Source organism: Astyanax mexicanus, chromosome 18, assembly GCF_023375975.1.
Source record: "Astyanax mexicanus isolate ESR-SI-001 chromosome 18, AstMex3_surface, whole genome shotgun sequence".
In the NCBI taxonomy this organism is placed as follows: Eukaryota; Metazoa; Chordata; class Actinopteri; order Characiformes; family Acestrorhamphidae; genus Astyanax; species Astyanax mexicanus.
The window spans coordinates 23,724,655-23,737,432 of NC_064425.1; the positions used below are offsets into that span (position 1 = coordinate 23,724,655).

Consider the following 12,778-nt stretch of genomic DNA (forward strand, 5'->3'; position numbering starts at 1 on the left):
ACGTTGGGTAATGTAGTTCGTTGCTGTCATTCACTGCAACAATGCTGAAGTAATACGGTTGTGCAATTCTGTGTTCTGAAGTATTATGAACCATTGTTTAGCAGTTAATTAGGTCTTCCAAGCTATCAATAAAATATTTTTTTTATTAACATAAAATATCACAATGTATTTTCTGTATCTCTGAAGTATCTCTGAAGTGAAAACAGCTGTACGTTCGTTTTATTTTCTTGTGTTTATTTAGCAAACTTATTGAGCACGATATCATTGGTCTTCTTTATGACTTTTTATATGTTAATTCATATTAATGGAACAATGGTATCATTTCTTTTGGTAAATACAAGTTCTTGTAAAATTTAGGATATCATAAAGCTTATAGCCCTGCTGGGAAAAGGCCAGAATTACCTCCAGTAAACCTAACAATTGACTGTTTAATCTTCTAAGGCTGCCAATACTTTTTCTCTGTTAAATGTTAATGCTATAGGTATAATATACTGTATATTTATTTTTGTATTCCTTTTCTCAGTCTCTACTGAGAATGTTTTCTATATCTTGTAATCTCAAGCGCCATCTAGAAGGGTGTAAATCCCCCCAGCACTGAGCTTTGAATCAGTGTAACCCTTATTTCAAAAGAAACACATGTTAAGCAGGTGTTTGTAAACTTTTGGACATCTAATCTTCCTTTAATGCTCTGGCCTTTACTTGATAATCCAATTTCAGCCAGCAGGTGGAGTCATGCCTCGTTGGTTTAGTTTAGCCCTGTTTTTATTCATTTCCAAAAACAACACAATAAAAAGAAGCACCCCAATATAAATTAAAACAAACAACCATAAAACAAACTAAACGAAATACTTTTGTTGACAACACTCCTTCATATACTATATAGTGGACATAGTTTTTTGTTGCTAAGAAAATTAATGCTAAGAAATTAATAAATAAATCAGCAAGAAATACATTTAAAAAAGAGATAACCTTTACTAAAATAAAATTTGTGCAGATAATACTTCTCGAAGAGGATAATCAGATTCAACATGAAGTTGACAGAAGTTACATTACAGTTAAAACGACAAACATCTTTACAATTTATATTTACCCTGTAACACACTTTACTTTAAAATAGATAGATCTTTCACAACTTCATCAAATATATTGTCTTTTGGATGTTTGGAGCAAAATGAACAGTTCTGATCTACATCTGTTTTTTATCTGTATATATATTTAGCGAGATCTTAATTATATAAGTAGATATTTTGCAGATTTTTTACTCTGTAGTACTCTGACTTTATTATAAATACAAAACTTATGGAAGTGACATACTATTTCTGTAAAACGAGAATTACAATATAATATGTTTTGTTCTAAAATACTTTTTTAAAATTTTTTGAACAGTTTTTATTATTGAAGTCTCGACTAATTATATAAAGCAAAATTTTAAACCAGAAGACGTCTGTAACATTGCATATGAGATTCCATCGGCATTAATACACTTTTAGGAATAGCTTTATATACATTGTACTCTTTATATTTTATTGGAAACATTTGTTTATTGACAATCTATAAGAGAGTAATACTTGTCCAGATTCGTCCAAAAAAATCAGCAACGTAATATAAATATGTTTTAGCCCTGATGTGCAGTGCTGGAAAGTGTGTGATGGGATCTGGTGAATAGTGTCCCTCCGCGGATGATCTAGTGCAGGAGCGCCCCCCGCCCTCCCCGCTCACTTTCAGCTCCAGGATTTCGCACCAAACGCTGCTCTGATTCAGTCAGTGAACGATAGCGGCTGATATCTCCTGCGAAGCCAAAGACCGAGCACAGTACACGGGCTAACCTTCGTACTCCAAGCGGGTTCTCTGTAATTCGGTGAAGTAAAATGGTGAGTATGGAGGATAAACCCAATGTTTGTGGGTGTGCTGTCTGCAGGAAGACTCAGACAGCAGGGTTAGCCTAAGCTAAGCTAAGCTAGCTAAAACCTGAATAACCACTTAGCTAGCGCTAACTAGCTTAGCCTGAACAGCGTTTATGGCGGGTATCGACGGTAGTGTTAGGCTCTGACGGAAACATCATTGAGATAGGTAGCTAACTAGATAACAACCTCACTAATGTTCCCAAAAGCTATTGAATATTATAAAATAGCAATGTCTAGACTAGCTAGCTAAGCTAGTTAGTCGGCTAACGTCCACGATAGCTAGTCAGTTAGCCAGCCATCTGCACAAATATGGATGTCAACCGTTACCTCCTAATACGAGCGGGGTCTTTTTTAGCAGCTGGCTTTTCTGTCAGAAAAGAACATTGATTAAACGTTATTTTGGTTTTCATTAACTGCATTTTGAATGTCTATGTGTGAGAACAACCTTAATTTAACATTGGCTCGTGTACTAATCGGTTAGTGTTGAGATTTTTCTATAAACGTTTATTTTAAGGCTTTAAATGGTTGGGGATTTTATTTTATTGTTTATTATTTATTATTAATTTGGAGTTCATTTTGCCTACAAAACTGAGTGTAGAAGGCGTGTAGAAGGCCCCCAACCATATTTTTATTATTGTTATAGTTTTTTTTTATTAAGAGTCTACACTACAAGAACACATTGCACCTATAGTACAGTACAGTACAGTATAATACAATGTAAATATAATGTAAGTAAAGTTTAATACAAGCAGTCTATTATGTTAAACGTTTATATGTAATAGAGATGGAAAAAGGAACGTTGATTCAACATGCTTTTGCTTTTCGGGTTGTAAACGACAGGTTAACATTAACTAACTACAGGCAGGTGTGTTTGAAGGATGCTTATCTAGTGTTCATATTCATGTTTAATGTGAGTTTATGTAGTGTAACGCTATGATTTCCTTCAGGAGGAAGGGAGTGAGTGAGGGAGAAAGCGTTGGTTAATTGCAGGTGGTCTAAAAATAACTTGGCCAGTCGGTTGGCTGGCAAACCTAACGTAGGGCATCGTAAACCAAGCGCAGTGCTGCAATTCATAAACTTCTGGAAATTTTCAGCACTCTGTTTGACGATTCAAAAATCCAAAGACAATTCAGTATCTTTACTAGTAATAATTTCAGATTTACAGGTCTATGCAGACAATTTGATTTGACATTTTACCTGAACCACATATCCTTAATGTAGTAAAAATCCACTTACCGTTATTTATAATTTCATTAAAAGTCCAGATGAACATCCAGAGTCCATGATTTGTATGTTTTTTGCTATTTGTTTGGTTTCTAAGAATTTTATAGGAATGTACTACTACAGTTTTTGTACAGTTAGTAATATCTTTAATTATTACAATGAAAGTGCAGAAACAGTTAAAGAAGCAAAAAAGGCAGACAGACAGATCCTTTATAAATAGAGACTGTGTTTAATCCATTGGAGAAAACAAGTGGGCTTCTGCCACCTCCATTGTGTATTTTTGAACTGACAATACAAACATGCCAAAAACTGTTGTTGTTGGTTGCTCAGAAAATTTACAAGATTGGAAACTTTGATTTCAAAGTATTTCATTAGTCAAAAATTCAAAAACGAGTTTCAGTTTTTAGAATCTTTACCACTAAAAACCTGGGCTGAGCTGTCATTTTGGATACAACATCTTGCCATGCTGCTAGGGCTGCAAATAATGATTAATATGGTAGTCAACTAATCTACTAACCTATTTTTTTGTTTTGATTAAATAACAATTTTGCCATGCCCTCTGTCTCTGCTTCCTGTGGGTCTGGCTTCTGTCGCTAGCTTTCTCTATTGCTTTAAAACAATAAGTACAGCTGCACTTGTGATTTAAGTGCCCAGAAAACATTTAAATATGAATTGTTCTGATATCAATGAGAAAATACATGACCTGTTGTGTCTGTCACTTTTGGTGACCAATTACTCGTGTTTGCTTTTTTCTCCTGCACTAAATGTATGTGAGTCAGGAAGTTTATAATCAGAATTGTTCATTATGACGACTAATTGTTGCAGCCCTGCAAACATCCACCATATAGCTGACGAGGTTGTGGCTCATTAGTAAACATGAGTAAAGTCAAATGTTTTTTTCTCACTGGCTTGAATTGTATCTGTGACAATTTCACATAGATCTGAGGTCTGCTGGCAAACAACGCTAGCTGGCAGCAGACAAAGTCTACATACTGCTGCCATCCACCCTCCGTCCCCCCCCCTCCCTCTCTTCCTCCTCCTCCTCTTCCTTCTTCTTCCCCCTGCATTGAACCAAATCATCGTCTGTGCTGCAGCACCCTGACACTGGATCTGCAGTAGTTCTGTGACAGCCTGCTGCTGCCTAAGCCCATTGAAATTTACCGTAGGCTTTTACTTGATTTTGGAGAATTGCTGCAAATATTTGATTGCATTCAGTGACAAGAGTGTTTGTGAAGTTGGCTGTTGAATGATCACCCCTCAACTCCTCAGCACATCCCAAAAGTACTGGATGGAGCCACATTATTCCAGAGAGCCTGCAGCACAGCTCATTGTCAGGGCAATTTTAAGTACCCTTCTAGTCCATGCTTTTCTGTAGGCATTGAGCCAATAATTTCATGTTCATCTGCATTAGTCGATTTTATTATATTATCTCATCTCTATTTTTTCTACTAGGACCAGATAAGCTGTCTTTGTGCATTTGCATATCTGTGTCAGCAATAAATATACCTTCAAATTTGGATATATAGTGTGTCGACTGTGTGCATTTATGGAAATTGTTGACATGTGACATGTGTTGAAAAGCCTTCTGTAAGGGGCTCATTTAATATTTAAAAGGACATGTCTGGAGTCATGTCTTTTCTTCTTCATTGTTGTTAGAGGGCCTGCTTAAAATTACTATTGCAGAGAAGTGTTTTTACCACATCTATTACTGCTCTTGCTGTAAACACAATCTCCTTTGTGTGCCACACTTCAAGTGCATGAGGCTTATTTGCTTCCTGCAGGATCAGAGTCAGGACAAGTGTGTTTACCCAAACAAGGAGCCTGTCTTCATTGATTAGAACTGATTTCTTGTAAATATTGTAGTAAGATTTGTCTTCTGTACATGTTGGTAACAGCGTGTCACTCTTCTAGGCGGATTTGCTCCTGAGATTGCTTCTCAAAATCAACAACTGTATGTCTAGCCATCTCCTGTGTATGCAGTGGGCCCACCCTGTAGTAATGTAAACATGATAATTGCCATCCGCAGGGTGCCTGAGAGCTTGCAGGCTGTATCTGCAGTATGCAATGCTCCACATTGAAATGCAACTCTGAAGTCTTGAGGACTGTTGTTGCATGACAAACATTTGTTCCTGCCCGCTCCACTTGCTCTGGAATTGCTGCAGTCATTAGAAATGCTGTTTAAGGCCTTTGACCAGAGCCTGACTTGTGTAAAGGGAGGGATTCATCTTGTTAGGTCATGTAGGGCTTCGCAATATGACAGCATTCTTTTTTTTTTCAGTATATTTTAGCAAAACAATTAATCAAACAATAATTGAAAAACATACTTTTGTGTGTTTTCAGTCCACCCCATCCAGTCTGCAACATGGAGATTTTATTTATTAAGCAAACTGCAATTTAAGCAGCTTGTAATAAAGGAAAATGCTGTGATGGTGATTTGTGGTCATTTCACATAGATATTCTTATAGTCACTCCATTTTCTTTCGCACAAGCTGGTAATTCTTGGGGCGTATTTTTTTTTTTTTTTGTGGTCTATTTATTTAAGGATTTTGGTTCATATTCACCCTTGGTTTGATTAATTTGTCATTCGGTTAGATTTGATGTTGACAAATATTAATTTATTAATTAAAAATTATTAATATCTTTTACTTACCTTTGTTCCATTTATTCATTGAAGTTGGAAGTACTTAAATGTCCGTAAATCTGGAAAATCGGAATGTTAAACTTTGATCGTGTACACTTGGTAAACTATGTTTTTGCCTTCTCCTTACAAGAAAATGTATAACATAAAATATGTAAAAAATAATAAAATAAATAATAATAATAATAAAAATATGTTGGCTAAACTATAGTTTGTAAACAGGAAATTGGAATTTAATTAAGAGACATATCTAATTGGACTGCATCTAATTGTGTAAGCTCTAAACAAGGAAATGTAGAAAAGGTTTTGTTTGAAACAAAAAGTGTTAAGCACAGACTGAATCCACACTGTTTAAGCAACTGGTTAATGAACTCGTAGAGAGGTGCAGTCATTTTATGTGTGCTACATTGGTGACCCTCTTAGTAGCACTCTCTAATTATACCCGCCGTGGCTATTTCAGGCTGAGAAGAATTTATACATGTCCTTCATTGCACTCTCTAAGTCAGAGGTGTGTGTGAGTGCTCCACAACTGGATTGTGGTAGTGACACTGTTTTGAGGTTCTCTCTTTCTCTTTGTGTCTGTTGCAGGCAGACCAGCTGACCGAAGAACAAATTGCTGGTAAGTGGATATTGTCAGCAGTAATCACACACTGAAAAAACATTGTTAGTATCCAAAATTCAATGATTCTTCCAGTGACACCCACACACTAGTGTTGGGGAACATACCTGGCCATCTCAGGCTTACCTTCACTATAACCATCACACAGATTCAACTACAAAGAACAAAATAAAGGTTTACCATCATTTGTTTTAGAATAGAGTTTGGCATCTGTCTTTTAACTAACTATTTATTTAAACAGGGCATCCATACATCAGCATCATTTGTCATGTTAAATGAAAACATATTTTTTTATCTGCAGTACCTAGATATATAAATACTATAACATGTACATGACGGAATGCCTTAACTAGGTGTCATGCCTTAATCTCATCTGTGCATTGAACATGTAAACACAGTGATGCATGCCTGAAGGGGTGGGCAACAGTTTAAACATTTTAATTTCATATATATTTTCTGTCAAAATATTGGTAACAAAAGCATTTATTATTGCTCATCTATTCAAATCACTTTTCCCTCATATCCTCCTTTTGGCATTGGCACTAATGGCACTGTTAATTCTTCTATCCAACAGAGTTCAAGGAGGCCTTTTCCCTCTTTGATAAAGATGGAGACGGCACCATCACGACCAAAGAGCTGGGGACTGTGATGCGCTCACTGGGACAGAACCCCACAGAGGCTGAGCTGCAGGACATGATAAATGAAGTGGATGCTGATGGTGAGACTTATTTTGGAGGTTTAGACCTTAAAAGCAAATAAAAATGTGCTTTGTGGATCACTTTGTTTTTACTTTATTATTTGCTGTAGTAAAACAAAGAATGTGTCTCCAGGTAATGGAACAATAGATTTCCCTGAGTTTCTGACCATGATGGCCAGGAAGATGAAGGATACAGACAGTGAAGAGGAAATCCGAGAAGCATTCCGAGTCTTTGACAAGGTGAGGAAACACCATGCAGCGTTATTAGCTGCGAAAGCTGTTTTGTTTCTGTACCCATCAGTTTAGATTGCATTAACTTTCCAACATTTACTGAGCCTCTTTAAATGAACAGATCTTGTTTCATGTTGGGTGTTTGGATGAACAAATATAAGAACATATATTTGTTGAAGTCATACACTTATCATCAACCTGAAGCTGGTTAAACTATTTCCATAAATGATTTATTGATTTATTAAAATGTCAATGGATAAGTAAAGATGAAAATGGTGCTATTAGACTGTTAACTATGTATTGAATTAAAAGTAATGAGTCTTTAAAAGACTCATTAAAAGTCAAAGGTTTTCTGTTTTTTTTTGCATAATTCTCTGTTAATGAAAACCAAGTACTCCAAGTAACCAATTTAATCAATAATAAACTGTGTTTTTTTTTCATACAATTTACATAAAATTATATTGTTATTATTAATACATGGTCCAGGGTCAGGCCGAAAAAAAATGTGAGAGTTGGCTTTCTCCCAAAACCTGCTGCAATGGTCAAACTCTGGCCACTGTAGAGTTGCAGTAGCACCAATGTATATCTTAATTAATAAAAATGTCAATGTCAATCTTCCTTATCTGTTGTGTAGTAAAAAATAACAACCCCCACACCTAATTGACTTGGAAATCTCAATTGCACACTCCTCATCCCTAACACGTGTCTAGACAAGCACAAACCTGTGTTGTTTTAGGACATGTCAAAGGGGCGGAGCTCCAAATGTCTCTCTTAAGGTCCCTGGAACCAATCACAAACCCTAAGTAGCAGACAGACTAATTTGCGGTGTGCCATTTTTGATATTTAAGGTGATGTTTATTCTATATTGTGACCCACAGAATTGCTCATAACCTTTTGTCATGGCTTTTTGTCTTGTGATGTAAATGAAACGCACAGATGTCAAAGCACACACCTTTTTTTTTTTGTTACCATCAACATTTGCGATAATTGTCTAAAAATTGTAGCCTTAATTTTCCATCTTCTTAAGAATGGTGTTGACTGCAGTTTGATTTTGACCAGAATGTTTAAATTCTGTCTTTATTCCACTTCACAGGATGGAAATGGTTACATCAGTGCAGCTGAGCTGCGTCACGTCATGACTAACCTGGGTGAGAAGTTGACAGACGAGGAAGTGGACGAGATGATTCGAGAAGCTGATATCGATGGTGACGGCCAAGTGAATTACGAAGGTATGCTATCACAGATTTCTGTCTTATCAGACAACACTGGGGGTAATTGCAAGTGTTCTGGGTACAGATTGAAGATAAGTTAATTTGGTTATATGCTTGCATTTGGCAGCAGCCATTGCTGAAGGGTTAAATATAAAATCTCCTGTAATTCACAACAGGCATAGAGTGGGGCTGGGGTAATACTGCAGTTCTTTTTGAAGTTATGTAAATGATAAATATTTAAAACATGCTGAAAGGCAGCATTTGGTAGGGGAGTGTACATCTCAAGTAGAACTCTTGTGGGTTTAAACTTTTAATGTGCAGTAATCATTCAGTTCCTAAACTCTTCTGCATTTCTGTTCCTTTCAGAATTCGTGCAAATGATGACTGCAAAGTGAAAGGTGTACATCTTTCTTTCACACTCTTCTTACATTGCTTGTCCTACTAAGATCACTCTGTCTTTAGAAAAAAAAATACAATCAGAAGTTTACTTCAGGTAATATTAAGAATTTGAATTTCCGCAGATTCCAACCAAAATAGAACTAAAGTGTAATTTGCAGAGTAGTCCCAGCAGATGTGAATGGACCAAGCATAACTGCATGAGCCATTTCGGAGCCAGTAACTCCAGATCTGCCACAATTTGAGGACAGGGCGGCACACAAGTCGAAAATGAGTTGAAGTCCACGTGTAAGATGGCAGTACTTTCCATGTGGTGAATGTTTCTCATCCAAAAAAATGGAAGAACAAAAAAAAAAAAAGAAAAAAAAACACTTTAAACCAAATTAAATGTTGTAGTTGTTCTAAGGGTCAAAGTGCTGCATTTAATTAGAGAGAACAATAATTGCATGTGCCCTTTGTGGTGAAATCATGCTTTAACTCTCTAACTCAGCTCCTCCGTTTCAAATTTAACGTTTGAAAGGTAACACAGCCACATGTTTATATACACAGATACTGTATTATAAATTATAACGTACTTAAACATTTACAGAACATGTGTCACTGAAGTTTAAAGGAATTTCCTTGTTGGCCAGTGATGAGATTTGACAGGTTAACTTTTATCATGAAGGGGTGATGTTCCTGTGTGTGCACGGGCTGCAGTCTTTACTGAGGCACTGAAATTTACTGAAAAGTCCATGGACTGAAGAGCTGGATATTGGTGGAGTTATCCCGATGGGGCGACTGGAAAAGATTAAATCGTCAATGCTATTCTCAGTGTTAAGCTTTTTAAGTGTATTGTTCTTCACTGTTAACGTCTGGTGAACTTTGCATCGCCTGTTATCTAGCATGACCTGTGACTTTGTTTTAACATGGTTTTGAGATGTGCCATATAATCTTCAGCTTCCAATCTTCACACAAGACAACTTCTTAGAAATCTAGAATGTCTATACAGTGGATGAATATATATACACACAGTGTACGGTCTGCACTTTGGTGTAAAAATATATGTTCAGTTACAGACTGGGATGTTGCTGCTCCTTTTATGAGTCATTTGTCTCTTGCTCTTGTGGTTTCGTCAGAGCCTCTTGTTAAGTGCTCCATATCTCATCTGCGCTTTGCTTGCAGTATAACAGAAAATAAATGTTACCGAGATCAGATTCAGAGGGACAGTGATTATTCTGAAGACGTGTTTGTTTGGGTTACTGAAAAAAATATTGGTGATCTCACTGTTGTGAACAATGGCGGTGCAGAGTTTTACTGTTAAGAACGGTCCTTTTAATGACTTTTGGTCAGTTGTAGAAAATGAAGGGCGTAGTTGGCTCAAGGACTGCTCATGATGTGAAAAGTGTATGAATAATATGTGCAGTATATATATATAAATGTTTTCCAATAAAAATAAATATACATTTATGCTCGCATTCATGTTTTGATTGTTGTGTTTTTTTTTTTTTTGGCATAGTTTTCTGTACAGATTTTAATTGTTTTTCCCTGCTGTGCAGTCTTTGCCCATCGTTAGGAGTTAGGTTTGTTTGCTCCAAGTGCAAATCAGTTAACAAGTTGGTAAACTTGGAGCGTTTTGCTCTTGTTTGGTCTGTTTTCACACAAAAGAGATCTAAATGCAACAAAATGTGGCACAGTAAACCATGTGAGAACATTCTCTTATTGATCAGACCTGTCTGTACAGGAGCCGAACATTAAATACAGCTCTGGAAGCATTTAGAGATCAGTTTCTCTGATTTTGCTATTTATAGGTGTATGATTGGGTAAAATGAACATTGTTGTTTTATTCTATAAACTACAGACAACATTTCTCCCAAATTCCAAATAAAAATATTATGTATAGCATTTATTTGCAGAAAATGAGAAATGGCTGGAAAAAAAAAATATGCAAAGCTTTCTGACCTCAAATTTTAATTACAGTTTTCATGCATCTTGGCATGTTCTCCTCCACCAGTCTTACACACTGCTTTTGGATAACTTTATGCCACTCCTGGTGCAAAAAATCAAGCAGTTCAGCTTGGTTTGATGGCTTGTGATCATCCATCTTCCTCTTGATTATATTCCAGAGGTTTTAAATTTGGTAAAATCAAAGAAATCTATTATTTTATGTCCTCTTTAATTTTTAGCTGTATTCCATGAATCTCTACTATATTTGGATTGTAATGGATAGAGCTGTTATGTAAGGTTAGTAGGGTCTAGCTTTTTTTTTCTTAAAAAATAATTGTTGTGAGAAATTCATTTGACCCCCTTACTATTAACCTAATGGCTTGGATTAACAGTAGAGAGGACCTCATTTAATCTTTGTAGCAGGTCGTTTAAAGAACACTATATTGACAAAAGGAATGTGTTGGATTTCCAGCTCATTTTTGCTTTATGAAATCAAGAGTACACTACTGTAAATGAAAAGTTTTCTCCTAGATTGTGGAGCATTGATTTAAGGATTTGGTTGCATTCACTCACAAGAGCAATGTGGAGGTCAGGATGCTGGATGTCATCTCATTCCCCTTTTATTTCAGAAGTATTGGATTAGGCACTAGCACTTTTAATTCTGCACAGCTCAATGATACTGGCAGACTTATTACCTCTCTCTTACACCGAACATCACCATGGTGCCTAATAAACCTACTGGAAGAGTCCTATTCTATCAACAATACTTATTTACACTTGACACACATTAACAAAAGATAAAACATTTTTAATATACCTTTTCTTTTATTGATATTTGAAAAAGAGGGTTTTACAAACATTTGTAGACATGTAACAGTCTTCCAGGGCTTTCTTACCCCTCACCCTACCTCAAACATCTCATACAATATAAAAAATAAAATATAATATAATTTATTAATAGACTACAGGGTGATTACCTGGTTCTTTATTCTTTAATCATTAAAATGGCCTCTGACCCTTATATACAAAACATAAGGTGTTGCTCTGTTTTGTCCTAGCAGAAGATCATTCTAAATGAACAATATCTAGAAGCTATAGTAAACATTGTTTAAGGGAGAGCCTGTGTGGTGAGATCTATTTTGGCAATAATTATTTTTTTTGCTACCGTCATGCAACCACAGTGTCACACTTATCTGGACACTAGGATTATCATTTAATAATATCAGAACTGAGTCTCTAGAGGAATCCGGAGATTAATAAGATTCATTTAAAAAAGTATCAAAACTGAGTGTATAAGACAAGATGAGAAATTCCTCACATCTGTACTGAATTTCCTGTCAGTCTGGAACCCAGAAAACATTAATACATATGTTCTGGGATTGTACCAATGTACAGAGCCATTTTAGGTTAGTTACTAAAACCACATGGCTCTGTACATTGGTACAATCCCAGAACATATGTATTAATGTTTTCCGGGTTCTAGGCTGACAGGAAATTCAGTACAGATGTGAGGAATTTCTCATCTTGTCTTATACACTCAGTTTTGATACTTTTTTAAATGAATTAGTTGGTGGTTGTGGTTTTTAATTGAGAGAAGGGTGCAACTTAACATAGCTGAATGCATTTATTTAAAAAAAAAAAAAATGCTGTCCACAAACATTTGGACAAGTGATTTGAAACCAAGTGATGCCTTTTAATTAGGACAGAATACAAATGACATGGTAATTTTATGTCATAAAAGGAAAACCTAGGTTCTGGGTAAAACATTTAATTGGATGGTCCATTATAGATGCTCAAATAACATTCAACCTAATGTATATTAAATACAACTAAACCCTTGGTTGAATGTAAATAAGTCTATGTAGAACTTAACCTACACCTAACTATAACCTTATGTCTAACTTCAACAATGAATCAAACTTAAACTTTAAC

The 12,778-nt window shown here is 35.8% G+C and overlaps 1 protein-coding gene across 1 annotated transcript; it reads left to right on the forward strand.

The window, feature by feature from the left end:
• Positions 1 to 1,700: 1,700 nt before the first annotated feature.
• calm3a (calmodulin 3a (phosphorylase kinase, delta)) lies at positions 1,701 to 10,369 on the forward strand. The gene is made up of 7 exons (XM_022664476.2): positions 1,701 to 1,871; positions 6,355 to 6,385; positions 6,960 to 7,103; positions 7,216 to 7,322; positions 8,407 to 8,542; positions 8,891 to 8,922; positions 9,588 to 10,369. Exons 1-6 carry the CDS (start codon positions 1,869 to 1,871, stop codon positions 8,917 to 8,919), a joined length of 450 nt encoding a protein of 149 aa, XP_022520197.1. The 5' UTR covers positions 1,701 to 1,868; the 3' UTR covers positions 8,920 to 8,922; positions 9,588 to 10,369.
• The last annotated feature ends 2,409 nt before the right edge of the window (positions 10,370 to 12,778 follow it).